We start from the raw sequence: 20,088 nt of genomic DNA on the forward strand, positions 1-20,088 counted from the left end.
CGATACAAACATGAAGCTCAGTGAAGGTGTAGTTCAACTTTGACTCATCATTGTCATTGTGTTCAGATAGCAGCAGGGGCGGTGGGGTAGCCTAATGGTTAAAGCGTTGGCTCATCACGCCGAAGACCCGGGTTTCGAATCCCCACATGGGTACAATGTGTGAAGCCCATTTCTGGTGTCCCCCACCGTGATGTTGCTGGAATATTGCTAAAAGCGGCGTAAAACCAAACTCAGTCAGTGAGTCAGATAGCAGCAATATGTTACAGAATAACAACAACGGGGAGGAGTCTGTGCTGGACAAGGATGAAATCCAGGCGGCCATCAACCAAGCCAACTTGGAGGCCGACACCGAGTACCAGAGTAAGGAAGCACCTCTGTACTCTATCTTTTCTAAACTGTCTACGCAAAAAGGTGTCATTTTAGAATTTACAACTAACTTATCCATATGTCTATTCTATATTCGAACTCAAATTATGTTGTGCTTTTGTTGTAAACAAAACATTCAGATAAAGTGTGTGAACTAAAGCTGCATTACATCCAACTGCACACCCACTATGACTAACAGGATCGAGTGGTCAGGCTCACTGACTTGGGTGTCACATGTCATTGTATCCTAATTGCATAGATCGATGCTCATGCTGTTGACCACTCGATTGTCTGGTTATGAATCAAGTATTTACACACTGTCGCCATATAGCTGGAATATTGTTGAGTGTGGCGTTAAAGGTCACATAAACCCTAGGGGGTACAAATACATAAATCACTAACTGGCATCGTTATAAATGAAACCCCGTCATTAAAACTACTCATTTCGACCTTTAATTGACTTAAATCGACCTTTTTTACAACAGTACACAATTCTCACCCGCGAACGAAATTTCAACCAATCAGAGCGGAGCGCCTCTGTGACGTCATATGAGGAATAGCTTTGAGGGCCGATGCAGAATTCATCTACATTTTAGGGGTTAAATTATCTTGTTTACAGGCTTGTATAAACCTGAAATCGTGACTATAAAAGCTATATGTTCTCACAATCTACTGTCATTTAATTTTGTCTCCTGCTTTGCCTAGTTTCCGAGTTACAACTTGTTTTCATAGACGATTCTGTCAAAATCGATTGGTGTCGTTAGGCCCTATTTGTATAATGACTGATCCAAATCGATCCCATTTCTGTGTTTCTTTACCTCGTTATTTAATCATGTCATGTAAAAATCTGTTTGTATTCTCAAAACAGTGTTGGCCCATAAGTTTTCACATGCAATACAGCAATTAATACTCCCTTGTTGTAACCCGTGTTAGGTGGTATAAACCTACATATGTTATTTGTCATCATTCACTTGATGGTCAGTTAATGAATTTATAACAGGTATAATTAGTGGTAACACACTTAGATTACCCGACAAAGGTTCCCATTTGGCATTTCTTGTGTCTGGAGTAAATATTCAACATTATAAACATCGATCAAAGGATTAACCGATAACACGCTGATTGATTAATTACTTTTATCTTACACAGCCGGAATTGTCAAAAGGTAGTGTTTATGTATGTAGATTTACTAATCTATACTGAATACACTCTGTCGCGGTCGGTCTCTGCGTAAAACAACGCCCTTCTTTCAAAGGATTAACCGCAATACATTGATTGATTGCCCATTATTGGCTAACTAAATTACTGTTTTAAAGAAAGGCGGACATTACGCAATTAGTTGCCAGGTGTGCTATCTTGGGTGACCAGTGAGACTATACACCAATACCTGAAAAGATTTATCACTTTTTCAGAAATTAAACTGTTCAAAGACACATCATTTGGAACAGTTTTGTGGATATTGATGGATACATTCCTAACAAGGTAATGGCCTGATTTGTTATAATTAGTGGTAACACACTTAGATTACCCCGACAAAGGTTCCCATTTGGCATTTCTTGTGTCTGGAGTAAATATTCAACATTATAAACATCGATCAAAGGATTAACCGATAACACGCTGATTGATTAATTACTTTTATCTTACACAGCGGAATTGTCAAAGGTAGTGTTTATGTATGTAGATTTACTAATCTATACTGAATACACTCTGCCGTGGTCGGTCTCTGCGTAAAACAACGTCCTTCTTCAAAGGATTAACCGGCAATACATTGATTGATTGCCCATTATTGGCTAACTAAATTACTGTTTTTAAAGAAAGGCGGACATTACGCAATTAGTTGCCAGGTGTGCTATCTTGGGTGACCAGTGAGACTATACACCAATACCTGAAAAGATTTATCACTTTTTCGTAAATTAAACTGTTCAAAGACACATCATTTGGAACAGTTTTGTGGATATTGATGGATACATTCCTCGAACAAGGTAATGGCCTGATATTGTTCCTATAACTTTAATCTGTTTTAATTTTAATATTTGCTTTTTGATTTTATTCATTTGTCGTAGCATTCAACAGAATCATTGTTTTCGCCTTGAAGTGTAATGAGTCAGACAACATGCACTAGGGTGTGTGTGCGAATTATGATTCACATTGGCAAACTATAAAATGTCTAGATATTACAGTTCTATTATAAATCCACTATAAGTATCAGCAGATCGCTCTGCTTTTTATTTAGTTTCAAAATGCATACAAGTATGATAATAAACTAATTAGGAATATAAGACCAAATATAAAGACGCATTGACTAGTATCTACATACTGGTGAACGGACATTAACCATGGGAATGTAGCAAGAAATTTATCACAAGCAGTATTGTGACTTCGACCCCCATCTCGCTTCTGTGGAAGAAATCGTTATGTTATAAGTTGTGTCATGCAAAATCCGTTTGGTTATGATTCCAATACATATTTAACTTCATTTAGTAGAAAGTAGTCTTGATTATCTAACTTGATGAAAACAAACTATAATCTCATTAATTCTAACAGATTTTTTATTTTTAAAAATGGCGCCTATCGGGAACATCCGCCAGTCTGAGGATAAATGGTATTTAGGTTTGTTTTCACCGAGTTACCAAATCAAAACTACTTTCTACTGGTAGTAAAATATGTATTTTATTGATGGCCAATAGGATTTTGCATGACATAGCGTATAACATAACAATTTCTCTCGTGGCAGCGAGGTGGGTGTCAATATAATACTACTTACAATATTATTGTTACTTCGACCACAACCTCACTTCCGAGGAAGAAATCGTTATGTTACAAGTTGTGTCATAGAAAATCTTTATGGTCATCAATCATATACATATTTTACAACAACTAGTAAGTAACTTGTTTGAGTGGCATTTTAGAAGTTGAGACGTACAATATATAACAAGTTTTATGGATAACAACTTCTTTATTTTCGTGAGTGCGACGTTTCGATACAGATTCTTGTACCGTTGTCAAGCAAGAGTGATACATGAAGTGTAGGAGCTGCATATATATACTGTATATAACAATGAAACAACATAATAGACAAAGGAAACAACATAATTGCCACGATTGGCTAAGCAGTAAGCTGATGAAGCCAGTAAGTACATAAAGGATAGTGAATGGAAACCAGAGATGTAGTTACAATGAGATGTTTATACAATGGATGCGAAGTTTATACAATAGACTGGGCTTGGTGGAGGAGTGGATCATAAGCAGATGGAATGAAGTATCCTTGGTCACGGTTGATGGTAGGCTTGTGGCGTTTGATGTGAATGGCTTCTGTGAGCTTGCGTTTAGTGAAGTCCGTTGTTTCCTTTGTCTATTATGTTGTTTCATTGTTATATACAGTATATATATGCAGCTCCTACACTTCATGTATCACTCTTGCTTGACAACGGTACAAGAATCTGTATCGAAACGTCGCACTCACGAAAATAAAGAAGTTGTTATCCATAAAACTTGTTATAACTAGTAAGTAGTTTTGATTCTTTAACTTCCGTGAAGCGATCTGAACACAAGTAAGATATCGTTTCAGGCTTCCACAACGCTCGCTTCGCACTCACAAACATAACCGATTTAGCACGAACTGCGGGGTCCTGTGGAAATCTGTGCATGGGGACACCATCGCCCGACCCCTAGGAGCAATTGACGACAAAGCAACGATTCGGCATGTCATCGTTGATGTCGAGAAATCATCAAAATGATGAGCGTGCTACACATTTTCTATACAACTAACTGAAAATCGTTCCTCATATGACGTCACTGCAGTGCTCTGGCGACAGAGTTACGTAACCTGTCTGTGGTTTCGTTGGCGGGCGAGAGGGAAGCAGGCGCCTTTTTTGCCACTTTTAATCGCTCGGTATTAATTAACCTCAAGTTTTTAAAGAATAAATTTGGTGTTCCGCATACGACTAACCACGAATCTTTCATATGTAATGGTTAAAAGAGTAACAAAAAACAAAGTTTAGTGGTTCTTTAAGCAACAAGTAAAACCAACTGTGCCATTGAAAGTCAATATAACAGAGTCCAGCAATTGTCTGATGAGTTTCAGTTTGGTCAACACTACTACCATGGTTGTATTTCAGTGTTTTACAGATGACCACAAATATTATTTCATAAAAGCTTAAAACCTATAAGAATGACATGTATCATGTCATCCTTTTGTGTAGTAATTTATCCACAGTACAGCTAACATACACATGGGCTGTAATAGTTAATCCAGTTCAATCAGCTGCTCTCTCTATGGACTGTCTGAAGCTTTTACTTACTGATCAGTCAGTGTATATATCGAGTCCGTATGGTCATTCACAGTGATATGATTCTGATGTAACCGCGTTGTCTGTTTGTGTGTGGTCATCACTTGGCCAAGATTCTTATCACAAATACCTCTTTACACATCACAGAATCCCAAGCACTCCTGTCCATCAACTCTGCCATCAATGGCAATGACCCTGTCCAGGTGATGAAAGCCCTACAGAACCCGTCTGCCCAGCTGCCGCCAGTTGTCCCGGGGGCGGGCGGCCATGTTGTATCTGGAGGAGTTCAGGAATATCAGGACAGATAAACAGGTCAGAAATTGGGAACACGTTTCTCAAGGACCATGCATGAGCAACAGAATAGATGAAGGCAGTAAACTATTAATTTTTCCTTATCCTGACTCATGCTCTTTTGCTTGTCTTCTTCTTCTTGCGAACATAGTGGAACACTTGTATCTCCTATTGAAGCTCCCTTCAATAAAGAATAGACGTAAAATCACTCCTACCAAGAGTTATCTCTCCAGCTGTTTAGGCGGGAAACTGTGGTGCCACCGTGCCCTCATGCCTCACTCTCTCCTTCGCCCTGTGGGCAGGTTGTGAGAGCGCCTGTGTCTCCTATACGGCACTATATCCTTTAATTAATTAGTTATTTTCCTCTATTCTACTTTTATAGAGGTTTAGTTAGTATCCTACTACAATATGGTTGGATATTTAATCCTATTTAGCACTGTTTATTTACAGTATTGTCCGTATTTGTTCAGTTGTTTACATTTCATGATAACCTATTTTCGTTGTTGGTTTAGGTTCGCTGCTGCAGACCCATGTTGATTGTGCCCTAGCTGCACAACTATATGTACTTCCAGCTACAGCTGTAATCTTTATCAGCTTTTAATTGAAATTCAAATTAATATATAATTTTTCTCCGTACTTAGACGTACTATCAACTATCCAGGTGACTTCCAAGTCATGGGTAAACTGGCTGAGTCCCTCATGAGCTGTCTACTGCGGTTAGACGACTTACTACCATCAAGTGAGCTGCCGGAGGTGTACTCGGAGGATGGGCGTGGGATGTTGTCCGCCTACTTCGAAGACGTTGGCTTCTACATCTGACAACCCCTCAACGCAGACGTAGAAGCGCCATCCTCTACGCAGAATGAAGCCTCATCCTGATGCCAGCGAGAGGGTTTCATGTTAAGCCACTGCTGATCTTCCCAGAGATACAGCACGCAGTCCGAGGGCGACAGATGAGCGATCTCCGGACCATATCGCTATCAACGCAGAGAGGGCAGCTCTACAATCATCGCAGACGATGTATAGACGCCATCCTCTACACAGAAGGCTACACACCCCTTAGATGACGACAACTCTACGGGGACGTCTACGCAGACTACAAGGACTTTCTCTGCCGAGATTGTTCCGTTGACGGTACAGGGACTCTCCGATGATCAACCGATCATCTTCCCAGAGGTTCATCACAAGTAACAACCAGTGAGCTACGGTGACTTCAGCGCAAATCTCCACGATACCAGAGGTATCTACGATGACAACAGATGAGCGTCCTGTGGGCCACGTCGCTATCACCACAGAAAGGGCAGCGCTACTATCACCGCAGACCTTCAAACCGGGGGGACCGTATGCAGGAGATGAACAACATTACGGCCTGGAGTAGAAGTCACAGCCCACAACGAGGTCCCGAGCCTTCACGAAGGTTCCAACGCAGACGTCGTCTCTGAGGGACCCTCCATCAACGTGACATCTGGCAGCAGATCTACACTACAGGCCAGCCTTCGCGAAGGTCGACTTAACCATCCCCTGCGGCGGACACAAACGATCAGCATTCGCGCGAAGGCGTTCGCGAAGGAAGAATCACCATCCCCGGACTCAGATGAAGCTTCGCGAAAGCCTTCGCAAAGGACAAGACGTCGCTCCCCAGATGCGGACTCAGATGAAGCTATTCGCGAAGGAACAGTCGCCATCCCCCCAGATGTGGAATCAGCGTTCGCGAAGCCATTCTTCCATCCCTGGCTACAGAATCGGACCACCAGCGTTCGCGAAGGACCAGTTGCCATCCTCCACATGCGGAATCAGTGTTCGCGAAGGCATTTGTGAAGGAAAATTCTTCCATTCCCGGATACAGAATCGGACAACCAGCGTTCGCGTAGGCGTTCGCGAAGCACCACTCACCACTCCCCAAGTACGGACTCAGTTGAGCCTTCGCGAAGGACGTCAGCTACAGTATACAAGCATCTTTGTCCCATAGATCGTCGAGGGATTCACCAGGACCTTCCCGTACCTACAGGTCACCCTACAGGCACAGTTCGTCGGGCTATTTACCACGTCGATCTCCTCCCCGACTTCCACGAGATCCCCATACAGGTCTCCAGCGAAACAGAGACATCGCAGTACTTTGTCTCTCTACTGTACGCCACATGCCGTCTACAAGCCTGCGCGAAGGCATTCGCGCAGGCAATCTACAACACAGAAACGCCGCAGAACGCTACATGTCATCACCGAGCCTGCGCGAATGCATTCGCACAGGCCAGCCACAAGGCGGGAATCATCACGGGAATCACCATTTCGGTATATATTGCCAGGTAGGCAATCCTGGACTACGAGACGATTATCTACATGCAAGGCGCCATACAGTCACACCAAACGACCACCACGCAGATCACTACGCAGATCGTCGAGGTTATTCAACTAGGACACGAAGTAGCGTCATCCTAGAAGGGAAAAGATCTTCGTCGATACACAGACTGAAGATAGGTCATACAGTACAAGAGACGTACTTTTGCCAGAATTCATCACTAGCTCGGATCTTCAGACGGAATCCAGGACGGATTCACATAGATTGATATATCTACATTAGAAGATTCATGGCCTTATAGAGATCTTCACCTTCGTACAGATCTGCAGACATTCTCTCTGACGGAGTTCATCGGCAGCCTTGCTACAGCTAGGAAATTACTCATCACTGATTCCCTGAGTGAAATTTACAACAAGTTCAGCATTAATTCTACAATTACGACGCTTCATTGATGTAAGCAGTCTACAAGCTGACAACGTGAAAGTTTAATTGAGCCTATGTATAAAGATGACGGCATTATCTTCAAAACTAAAGTAAGAGTCACAGCAGCCAGGAAAACAACCTACCCAGCATCGATGTTACGTGCCCGAAATATTTCGCGCCGAAATATTCGTGCGTTTATCATTTAACCCTCGACACATGTGGTCACTCGTGTAACTTCGGAAAACTACAGACAAGACCGACGATTGATCAGATATCAACGACGGTACTAGATTCTACAAGGATCATTTTCCTGCTACACCGGTGACATCACAGCGCGGCTAGCCTAAAGAATCAAAATGCTTTGCTTTGATTGGACCACGAGGGACAACGCCCTGCGCAGAAGTCGGACGTAGTTCACAGATCAAGAAATGGGTTACAAGTGACAACAACATGTCAGCGAGCGAGCAACGCCTCCATTACAGTCCAGTTAGACTGGACCTTCGTGATTTGGCTGCCTTCATGAGGTTACAGACCCCTCCTGTCATCATGGAAGACGAGGGCGTGGCAGCCAGGCGATGTTTACATACAGTTCGCAACGATGGCAGGCACAGAGTCGGCCATCGCTTCATTCCTTACAGACACGGTAAGGGTGTCAAAAGCGTAGGATATAGATACAAGTTCTTGTATCTCAAGCACTACTCTCTCCGTTTTACTACGAAGTAGCGGAACCTGTTGGTTTTCGCAAGTCAGCACAAGACATGACATGCAGAGAGAATTACAACTACGCCCACTACTGGTCTTCATGAATATACCACCGGAAGATCCGGACAGGTGATAACCCATATCTGTATATGGTGAACTCCGTGCGAGAAGGGTTGCAGAAGCACCTAATTAGCGGGGTCGCAGTACAAGACGCATCTCCTTGGGGATGCATCTCTCCTAGAGTGGGAGCACACCTTGTCAACAATGTGTCAGCTGGGATATGGACCATAGCAGAGACAATCTGCATGTCCATATGCTGGAAATGAAAGCAGCGATGAACGCCATGCTCCACCAGATCAGCATTTTTATAAAATGCTCATCTAACGGTACACACAGTCACCTCCACAGTGACGGTCTACATCCACAGAAGGATCAACAAAGTTGGCGAACCTTCTGGACTTCTGCTGTCAGTTGATCAGCATAACAGTCATCCTGACTGTCCACAGCAGAGTAGGCCACATTCCAAGAACCTGTCCAACACAACCATTCTCAACAGACTGGATGTTACATTCAGAGATCTTCAAACAGATCATATAAGAGATGGTTGAACCTTTAAGAGACCTCTTCTCCACAAGGGTCAACTGATAAAATTCATCTCACCAATATCAGATCCACGGACAGGGACAACGGACATGCGAAGCATCTCCTGCCTAGGACTAAACACTTATGTGTTTATCCACCAGCTCTATTACCAAGGGTATTGCAGACATCAGTCAGGCAAGAGACCCACAACTATTTAGGGCACGCCTTTTGACCAGCGAGAATATGATTCCTATTCTCATACAAGATCTAGGATTGCTTCTACTGCAACTACCAGAGTGTACGAATCTACTAGTACATCCTCACACAAAGCAGGCGCACGGCAACCCGGAGGTGTTCCGGCTACACGTGTGGACTGTATCAGACATGCTTGAACTGGAGAGGATATTTCGCCACAGCAGCAAAAACGGTCACACTAGCTTACGCAAGTCGTCACACAACTTGTCTGATGACAAGTAGTGACGCTTTGAAACAAAAATACGCTTCAAGGATCGGCTTCACACTCATGAAAGGGACACATCCTCAAGTGGCGGATTACCTTTGTCACCTAGACAAAGGAAGCGGTAAAAAGGGTCAACACTCTCAACATACCTAGCGGCATTGAGAGCAGTTATCGTCATGAGGACGAGTGCAACTAACAAAGTACCAGAGTTACTGGCCTTACTATGCCCTTTAATTGGAGGACCAACATCAGAGATTTAAAGCTCCGGTATGGGACCTCAGCGTTGTTCTACGACATCTCACTAGTGACATCTACGAACCATTATAGAGAACATCATTAGAGTTCTTGACACAGAAGGCGCTGTTCCTGATAACCTTAGTAACAGCAGCAAGGATGTCGGAAATACATGCTCTGGATTGAGAGATTGACGATAATGGAGGGCTGCTTCTGGAAATGGGACATGGTGGTTGCCAACCATCACTTGAAGAACATCGCCACTGAGGACAGTTTTTACATTCACCATTTTGGCCCACTTATTGTAACACAACAATTGACAGTCCCACTAAGGCGCTGAGACGGAGGCTCGCCCTTTTGTTGCATAACTTACTAAGTTTACACTCAGCGGAGTTCTGCTTAAATCATATGCACGTCTAACAACTAGCATAAGTAATTTGACCCAGTACTTGTAAGGATACTGGTACAGGAATGGGTCGCTTCTCCACTTGGTGCTTGCATCAAGAGTTAGAGTCGCAAAATCCACATACAATGTTAACACATGTAAGGACCAAAAGTTAACTTTTGTGGTCCCCCCATTTTAAGGCAGCTGGAAGGCTAGGGTCGCAACAGCAGCAGAGTTTACTAGTAAATACATTGCCATTACGAAGTTCCCATAGGGGGGTATATAATGACGTAAAATTCACTAAAGAAATCCTAAAGTGCTTTTCCCACCACCTTTTCCGTAGGATTCTACAAGCAAAAGAGCATGAGTCAGGATAAGGAAAAATATGTAATTTTCTGAATAAAATTGATATTTTATACTTGTCCTGACTCATGAAATAAGCCCACCCATCCTCCCCTCTAGACACTTTGGATTTCCCTGCAAATTCAAGTGTCGGGCTCATAATCAGGAGAGAGTGAGGCATGAGGGCACGGTGGCACCACAGTTTCCCGCCTAAACGGCTGGAGAGATATTACTCTTGGTAGGAGTGATTTTACGTCTATTCTTTATTGAAGGGAGCTTCAATAGGAGATACAAGTGTTCCACTATGTTCGCAAGAAGAAGAAGACAAGCAAAAGAGCATGAGTCAGGATAAGTATAAAATATCAATTTTATTCAGAAAATTACATAATTTCAATAAATTATGATGTGCACACAAAATGAATCAGTCAACAGATATGACAGTCAAACATTTGAATACTGTGAATGAAATAATGCCCCTATGCACGCATTTCAAGCCAATAGATATACCTACAAAATGAGACAGATCAAAAAGACCAGGGAGTTTGGAATGACAGCTGAAGTCACATCATATCATATCCACTGGTTGGGGAACAAATAAACCAGCTTTGAGCTAATACCTGGATAAATGCAGATAAGGATGTGTAATATAACGTTTTGATCATGAATCCTTTTGAAAATGTCATTGTGAATAGAGCTAATGTAAATTCTCAGTCTCCATCTGGTACATGGAATAATTCAGGCTCTGTCAGTTCAGATATTATCCTGCCCTGGGCCCTTATTCTCGAAATGTTCGTAGCCCTAAGAAGTCTTAACTTTGATCGTAGCTAATGTGTTACAAATAGGCTTAAGAAGTTTCGAGAATAACTAGCCAGGCTGATTAAATGTACATCATTCCCTGTTTAACTGTCCAAATGGATGTGTTTTCAGGGCGACCTTGAGCACCATGAGATTGCATCAGCCATCACAGGTGAGATTGGATTGTGAGGTAGCTTCCATGTTCAGATTTCACAGAATGGTCATCCTGACGAGATATGAATAAGTGGTGTACATTTACATTTTGCATCTGGTGTTGACTCTCCATAGTGAAAATGTAACTAGTTAGTCTCTTCTGAAAACGTCCAAGTCAATACTTGACTTTTGACATCAATTTCAGAACATTTTAGGGTTATGCGGACTTTTATTAGCAGAGCATAACGGACCAGACATTGTTTTCCTTGACTCAGGTTTTGGTTAGTGGCTATGTATGCAGACTGGGTGTGTTTTCTGTTGATGTACATGCCACTGTACACTATCCTCCATCTGTTGCCAGTGCTGACTGCAGTGGCACTCATCAACCAGGCTGTGGACACAGGGAGCCCGGAGAACACGTTCAGTGCCCTCTGCCAACCAGACGCCCACCTGCCGGAGGTGGATGAGAACAATATGGAGAAATATCAGGATTACTTGGCTGCTCAGAAACACAGCAAGTCTGGGGTAAGGGGGATAACTGCTCTAGTTAAATGCTTGTGAAAAGTGTTTAGAAAAGTTACAAGGAACTGCAGAGTGTCTGTTGAGAACAATTACAATTTTTACAACCTTATTTCATAAGGAACATGTAATCTGCAATTATTTATGAATGGGTTATTTGAAATATTGCCCATAGGCATATTTCTTAGGAAATGCGGAAAACATTTGTCTGTGGAGGTTATTAGGTCAATCAACTGATGATGGAACTTTACATAAAATCATCTGTCTCGAACTACCAGTCTAATCTTTATTATTTTAACCCTGATGTAAATTTATATTTGTGCATGAGAGAATGTTCGCTATTACAGAACCCATGTGACCTGCTAACTCACCACGAGATCTCAACGGGTGTGGAGACCATCCATCAGCAGGTGCAGGAGGAACATGAACGTAAGTCTTACATAGAAGTTAGGGAAATGGTACCAGCAGGTGCAGGAGGAACATGAACGTAAGTCTTACATAGTAGTTAGGGAAATAGTACCAGCAGGTGCAGGAGGAACATGAATATAAGTCTTACATAGTAGTTAGGGAAATAGTAGCAGCAGGTGCAGGAGGAACATGAACGTAAGTCTTACATAGTAGTTAGGGAAATAGTACCAGCAGGTGCAGGAGGAACATGAATATAAGTCTTACATAGTAGTTAGGGAAATAGTACCAGCAGGTGCAGGAGGAACATGAATGTAAGTCTTACATAGTAGTTAGGGAAATAGTACCAGCAGGTGCATGAGGAACATGAATGTAAGTCTTACATAGTAGTTAGGGAAATAGTACCAGCAGGTGCAGGAGGAACATGAACGTAAGTCTTACATAGTAGTTAGGGAAATAGTACCAGCAGGTGCAGGAGGAACATGAATACAAGTCTTACATAGTAGTTAGGGAAATAGTACCAGCAGGTGCAGGAGGAACATGAATATAAGTCTGACATAGTACCAGCAGGTGCATGAGGAACATGAATATAAGTCTTACATAGTAGTTAGGGAAATAGTACGAACAGGTGTAGGAGAAACATGAACGTAAGTCTTACATAGTTGTTAGGGAAATAGTACCAGCAGGTGCAGGAGGAACATGAATATAAGTCTTACATAGTAGTTAGGGAAATAGTACCAGCAGGTGCAGGAGGAACATGACCGTAAGTCTTACATAGTAGTTAGGGAAATAGTACCAGCAGTAATAGTTGTCCATGAAATAGTAACGGGACAACAAATAGTTGATCCTTGAAAAGTGCCACGGGAATGTTTCCATTAGGTGCACAAGGATCATGTAAATATTCAGTGTTATTACTGTCAAGTTCACCAGTTTAGAGCTCCTTTGCATAGTGCCAACGCGTAACTCCTCACCACACGATATGACTATGGTGACTTTGATGCAGAATGTGTCTCGATTAGCGTTCTTGTAAATATTGACATTACGGCTCATCATATCCACTGGCATGTCTGCTAGATATGACTGGAATATGGCTGACACTGTTGACAGCAAGCGCTTGCTCCTTACAAATACCATTCTGTTGTGTGTGCTGTTTTTCAAATATTAGTGTTTGTAACTGTAGGAATCCTGGCCATCAACAAGATCAACGAAGTCATTACACAAGGGGAGCCAGAAGACACGCTGGAGGCCCTACAAACACCATCGGCCAAACTGCATGGCATCGACGCCCGACAGGCTTACCAGTATCAGGCCCTGCTCCTCAAGGAAAAGCAGCAAAAGGCAGAGGTGAGATCACAGACAGTCTGTTGAGTCCACTTGCCGGAATTTGTCTCATTTTTGTAAAGATTTGTCACAGTGTCTCAGCCAAGCAGATAAAGCAAGAGGCCTGTGTTCTATTCCCGACTTGGGTACAAAGTCTGAAACCCCCTGGTTTCTATTTGTTGTGATACAATGTTGCTGTGAGCATAACTACTCATACAATAGACTTCAGTGTAACTATATTTATGTACTATTGCAGTGTATGAAATAAGGTCCGACCGACTGCCTGCCCAAGATGGGCTAGATTTCTGATGGACGGTCTAAATTTACAGCTAGCCAGCCTGATGGTTTGGTAATTTTTTTATAGATATTCCATACATCTGAGTAAATTCACCATATCTTGGTGTCTGGTCTGGTTAAATCCATTTTGGGCTGGTAACATTTTGAAGTTACCAGCCCTGGTGTCTGGCTGGGTTTTTGGCTTATTTCATACATTGACTATTGTAGCTACTTTATATAAATAGTACGTTGAGATTTGTTGGTCAAAGGTGACAATTTACAATGTGAAGTTACTTTGTAAGGGATAACAATCAAGGTGGCAAGCGACACACAAAACATTTATTCATGACGACTAGACAGGACAGAAGACAAGACAAGACTGATGCACACATGCAGCACGGACAACCCACTAACAATACTTAGACCTGATTGGCTCACCGTGTCATGTGTGTGATGCATATGAACCGCAATACTTAAAGGGACCATCCGTCTCATGTTTACATCTCACAACTTCCCTTGATGTCTTTCACACATTGTTTTTGAGTCCTGTATGTCCGATGAGTCTTGGTTTGTCAACAACACATCCCCGGGGGAAGGGAGACTTGCCCTAGGATCATTAGGATGGATAGTGACCTGAGTCTTGGTTTGTCAACAACACATCCCTGGGGGAAGGGGGACTGCCCTAGAATCATTAGGATGGATAGTGACCTGAGTTTTGGTTTGTCAACAACACATCCATGGGGGAGGGGGGACTGCCCTAGAATCATTAGGATGGATAGTGACCCGAGTCTTGGTTTGTCAACAACACATCCCTGGGGGAGGGGGGACTGTCCTAGAATCATTAGGATGGATAGTGACCCGAGTCTTGGGTTGTCAACAACACATCCCTGGGGGAGGGGGGACTGCCCTAGAATCATTAGGATGGATAGTGACCTGAGTCTTGGTTTGTCAACAACACATCCCTGGGGGTGGGGGGACTGCCCTAGAATCATTAGGATGGATAGTGACCTGAGTCTTGGTTTGTCAACAACACATCCATGGGGAGGGTGACTGCCCTGGAATCATTAGGATGGATAGTGACCCGAGTCTTGGTTTGTCAACAACACATCCCTGGGGGAAGGGTGACTGCCCTGGAATCATTATGATGGATAGTGACCTGAGTCTTGGTTTGTCAACAACACATCCCTGGGGGAAGGGGGACTGCCCTAGAATCATTAGGATGGATAGTGACCTGAGTCTTGGTTTGTCAACAACACATCCCTGGGGGAAGGGAGACTGCCTTAGAATCATTATGATGGATAGTGACCCGAGTCTTGGTTTGTCAACAACACATCCCCGGGGGAGGGGAGACTTGCCCTAGGATCATTATGATGGATAGTGACCTGAGTCTTGGTTTGTCAACAACACATCCCTGGGGGAAGGGAGAGTGCCCTAGAATCATTAGGATGGATAGTGACCTGATCCACGTGGGATTTTTCTCGAACACTGTGGTAGAACAGATACCTCTGTCACTCTCAACTCACTCAGGACAGAAAGACTTATCATTAGAAAAATTCTCATTAGATAATTTGTTGTTGCAGTTTCAGATGACTGTAGTGCTGTATTATTGTTTTTATTAAAGGAAATTGAATTGTTTGAAAGATTTTCAGTATATGTTTTGTAAATATATAAGTAGCACAATTGCCAGTGGCTGAATGGATGTAGTAAATTCAGCTTGGGTCCATGCAGGAAGCAAACATACTGTAAGACCCCATGGTCCTTAGTATGGTGATCTATCTTCAGTTGTTGACAATTTGTAGCTTGTTTTATATGTTGTATTGTCTATAGTTTTATATTTACAGGCTGGTTTTACGTCTGTATCTGTGATTTTGGGGTTTTTAATGTAGTTTTTCAACATGTTTTTATATTCTCGATTTGTGTCATGAATGTATAACCTATTATGTTACTATATGGCTGAAATACTGCGGATATGACTAGAAATCTAAAATCAGGATGTGTATGTTGTTGCAGGCTACAGGTGATGAGGATGCAGAGCTATGGTTGGAGGAGATTCAGTTGTGTGTGGAGAAGGCCAACAAGGATGCGAATGATGGCGTCGGGAGTGAGCACCATCTAAATCTCTTTCTACCCTCCCCTTTCTGTTTCATCTTTGCACTCATGCTGCCTTTGTGTTATCAAGTTTTACATATGGTTGTTGTTCGTGTAATGATACAGCAATACAATACTATGTCGCAGTTTGAGGCATACAATATATTGCACTTCAAAGTATTTTGATGTAAAAACATGGGAAAAATAAAAGTTAAAAATAATGTTTATACAGATTCCGTAAACAATAGAATCTGCACTGTGCCCCAAGCTTTTATGTTTCTTCCCTACAATATCCCATCTTTTGCTGACCGCCTCCGTGGTGTAGTGGTTAGAGCGTCTGCCCGGAGAGTGGAAGGTCGCGGGTTCGATCCCAGACCGCGTCATACCAAAAGACGTTAAAATATGGTACTTGTTGGTCCCTGCCTGGCACTCGGCATTAATGGGTACAACAAGGACTGGTCGGCTCGGAGTCAGTATAATGTGTCTGAGTGGGGTATTCATGCTTCACTGTGGCATGGTATCTCAGTGGGCTAGCACTATAAAACCAGCTTCAGTCTGGGCTAGTACAAGCAGCCGCGAATAAACATACACACGCATGCACGTCGTCATATGAGTGAAATATTCTCAAGTATGACGTTAAAGCCAATTGCACCTCACCTCACCATCTTTTGCTTTTGGAGATTTAAAAAAGAAATGGTTCAGGGTTGCGATTTAGCTGCAGAAAGGTAGATAATATGACATAATATTGATGATAGCAATAGATAAACAATACCCACTCACCCCTCACTCTTCTGTTAATGGTAACAGTGTATTCTTGATTGTCACTTTATGTGAAGATATCAACAGATGCTTATGTTTATATTCATTTATAAGTCAAGCAGTCACGTTTTTCAAATCCTTACTAATATGACAAGGATAGCCATTTAGCATATAATTACTTCTTCAGTTTCCTTGGGCGTGAATGCCATCAACGAGGCCATCAGTGCCGAAGACGTTGCCAGTCTACAGTCTGGTCTGACTAACTCGGAGGTGGGTCTCCACAGCGTCACACCCGACTGCACCCCTACCTACATGGGCAGCCTGAAGACCCTACAGACCAAGAAGTCACAAGCTGGTGGGTGCAGTAACTCCAAACACAAAGCACTGAGGGGCCACTACAGAATTACTACAATATTTTTCGTAACAGATCCAACAAGATTGTATTTTTGATGATCCGCTGACCTCATGATAACAGATCAGATCAGTCCATGCATGGACATGTATTGATATGGCAGGGGCTTAAAGTGATACTATTTTTATGTTTATTATTTATCGAACAATGGTTTGCATGTTTCATGTTGTTGGCATGTAGGCGAGTGTGGCAGTGGCTGGATGATGAACCGAACGCGGGATGGATCCAAGTTCTTCTACAACATCCACACCGGGGAGTATGAGTGGTACCGACAGGATGGCGTAGTCAAGGATCACAGTCTGCTCACCAAAGATGAAATTCAGGTAACATCTTCGTTGAAACAGAATCACATTAAGTTTGAAATAAAGGTAAATTTTTCCTTATCCTGACTCATGCTCTTTTGCTTGTCTTCTTCTTGCGAACATAGTGGAACACTTGTATCTCCCTATTGAAGCTCCCTTCAATTGAAACATGCGTAAAATCACTAATCACTACTCACCAAGAGTTGCCCCTCTTTGCTCCCACTGGCGGGAAAGACGGCGCCACCGTATCCCACATGCTTTACTCTCTCCTTCTTCGCCAAGTGAGCAGGATGTGAGAGCGCCTGTGTCTCCCTACGGCACTATATCCTTTGACATGTAGTTACCTCTACACGTCTCTTATAGAGGTTTAGCTAGTATCCTTCAACAATATGATTTGATATTTATTCGTATTTACTGCTGTATTTAATCGCGGTGTATGCCGTGATTGTTCAGTAGGTTACGTTCATGAAAATCTGTACTGTTTGCAAGTTACGTTTCTCTGCTGCTGATCCGCATTTAATATGCCCTAGTTGTACTGTACCATGTTCATTCAGTTCACGTTGCAGTTATTGTAATAATTTATCTAATGTTGCTTTTAACAAATATTTACTTTGCGTCTTGAGACGCGCAGCAGATAGGTCACGCAAGTTAAATCCAGGCATGGATAATGCGGCTGAGTCCCTGTCAAGTCAACTGCTGTCGGACGACCCCTTCCTGTCTGGTGTTCCGCTAGAAGTTTCTTCGGAGGAGGCGTGGGATGCAGTCCGCCGTCTCCAAGATGCGTCCTGCATCACCAGACATCCCATCGTCGCAGCCTAAGACTAAGAGGGCATCGACTTCTCAGCGCAGACTCCGCACCCCCAGGGCAGCGTCTACTAAGAAACCAACGCAGACTACAAGAACTTTCTCGGCCGAGATTGTTCCCGCTACAGAACTGGGCCTGTATGATGAGCAGCCGCTCATCATACCCGATGTTCGTCGCAAGAAACGGCTGGTTTCAGCTACAGTGACGTCTGCGCAGATCCTCAATCAGCCCGATGTATCAACGCTGATGACTGACGATCTTCCCTTGGGCCCCGTCGCTACCAACGCAGATAGGTAAGCACCTACAGCTTCGCAGACCGTCCCAGACGACTTGGTGCAACAACTTATGAAGTTGATGGAAGACGGACTGGAGAAGAGACAACCAGCCCAGGGCCCAAGCCTTCGCGAAGGCTCCAACGTAGATGTCAACCCTGAGGGACCTCCCATCAACGTAGCGGCTGCTACCAAGTCACCACTGAGGGACCAGCCTTCGCGAAGGACGTCACAGCCCACCTCTGCGAAGGACCCAGACGATCAATGTTCGCGAAGGCCTTCGCGAAGGACCTCTAGATCGTCACCTACCTTGGACTCCGATGACCAGCGTTTCGCGAAGGTGTTCGCGAAGGAGGATCCTATCATCCCCGGACTCAGATGAAGCTTCGCGTAGGCTTTCGCGAAGGACAAGACGTCACTCCCCAGATGCGGACTCGGATGAAGCTTCGCGAAGGCCTTCGCGAAGGACATGAGTTACAGTCTCCAAGTCATCTTCGTCCCGGAGGTCATCGAGGGATTCCCCAGGAGCTTCGCGAAGCTATCGTCGCTCACCTTCGCGAAGGTCACCTTATAGACGCTACTCGTCGGGCCAGTCTCCACGTCGATCTCCTCGCCGTTCTCCACGTCGATCTCCTCGCCGTTCTCCTCGTCGATCTCCTCGTAGGTCTCCACGCAGATCACCACGTAGGACACCACACAGATCACCACGACGTTCGGAAGTCTCCACACAGGTCGCCATGAAGGTCTCCGGACGGGACTCCACCTCAGTCACCATTGGAAGAGTATCATCGGCCTCTCATCAATGATCCTATTACTGAAGACGATGGAGGCATCATATTCTCCGACGCGGAAATACGGTACTGGATGGTCAACAACCTGGACTTGGCTTCGCCCTCTAAGGATGATAATGCCGCTAACACCTACATTATGAAGGAGGACGACGTAGATACGATCACCCTACCACCTATTGATCCTATAGCATCGGTTCCACAGAACCTGGATACAGCATTCCAGACAGCCACTAAAGCTCAGGCGCCGCACTTGCCACAGTTCAACGCCAAGAAGTTCTCTACGCATAATATGGGACCCTTCCTTAAAGCACAAGAAATCGACGATTACTTTAAAGTCATCAACGATGCCAAGGCCAAAGCGTACAGCATAGAGGATCGCAAGCTGGCTCAAGTCGAGACTATGACCAGAAGGATGTTTTTCGGCCTCAACAGATCCAGGCCTATTAATGAAACTCTCATCACTAGATTTCGAGATTCCACATCAGAAGACGACAGAATGGTATACTCGGCCCTCCTTATGCAAAAGAAGGACCAACAGTTCATGACGGAACACCTTTCATCCATCTCCGCAGCTCTTACTCTGGCTCGTCGTCAAGGTCTCCTCGCCAACTGCAGTTGGGGTGAACAGTTCACTACACCGCTCTACTCAGCCCCGTGGTCAACACCATCCATCTTCGCTGGAGGAATTGATAAAGTCTATAAGGTAGTCACCAAGGATTCTAGAGAAGTCCTCATGATAAAATCTATTGACACTCTGGCCAGCGTCATCAGGCAGACATCACAGAGATATTCTGGAAGATCCAAATTTCCTGGTCTACAGA

The 20,088-nt window shown here is 43.7% G+C and overlaps 1 protein-coding gene across 1 annotated transcript in view; it reads left to right on the top strand.

Annotated features, from left to right (window-relative positions):
• Positions 1-20,088, top strand: part of LOC124253369 (ras GTPase-activating-like protein IQGAP1) — a 168,804-nt gene that overhangs the window by 106,868 nt on the left and 41,848 nt on the right. Inside the window, 10 exon segments of the mRNA XM_046687119.1 lie at positions 267-360; positions 4,803-4,906; positions 4,908-4,967; positions 11,298-11,337; positions 11,680-11,843; positions 12,185-12,266; positions 13,423-13,586; positions 15,849-15,939; positions 16,873-17,040; positions 17,278-17,420. Of these exon segments, the coding sequence (XP_046543075.1) occupies positions 267-360; positions 4,803-4,906; positions 4,908-4,967; positions 11,298-11,337; positions 11,680-11,843; positions 12,185-12,266; positions 13,423-13,586; positions 15,849-15,939; positions 16,873-17,040; positions 17,278-17,420 (1,110 nt within the window).

Source organism: Haliotis rubra, unplaced genomic scaffold, assembly GCF_003918875.1.
Source record: "Haliotis rubra isolate DU_JTF1 unplaced genomic scaffold, ASM391887v1 Scf54, whole genome shotgun sequence".
Lineage (NCBI taxonomy): Eukaryota > Metazoa > Mollusca > Gastropoda > Lepetellida > Haliotidae > Haliotis > Haliotis rubra.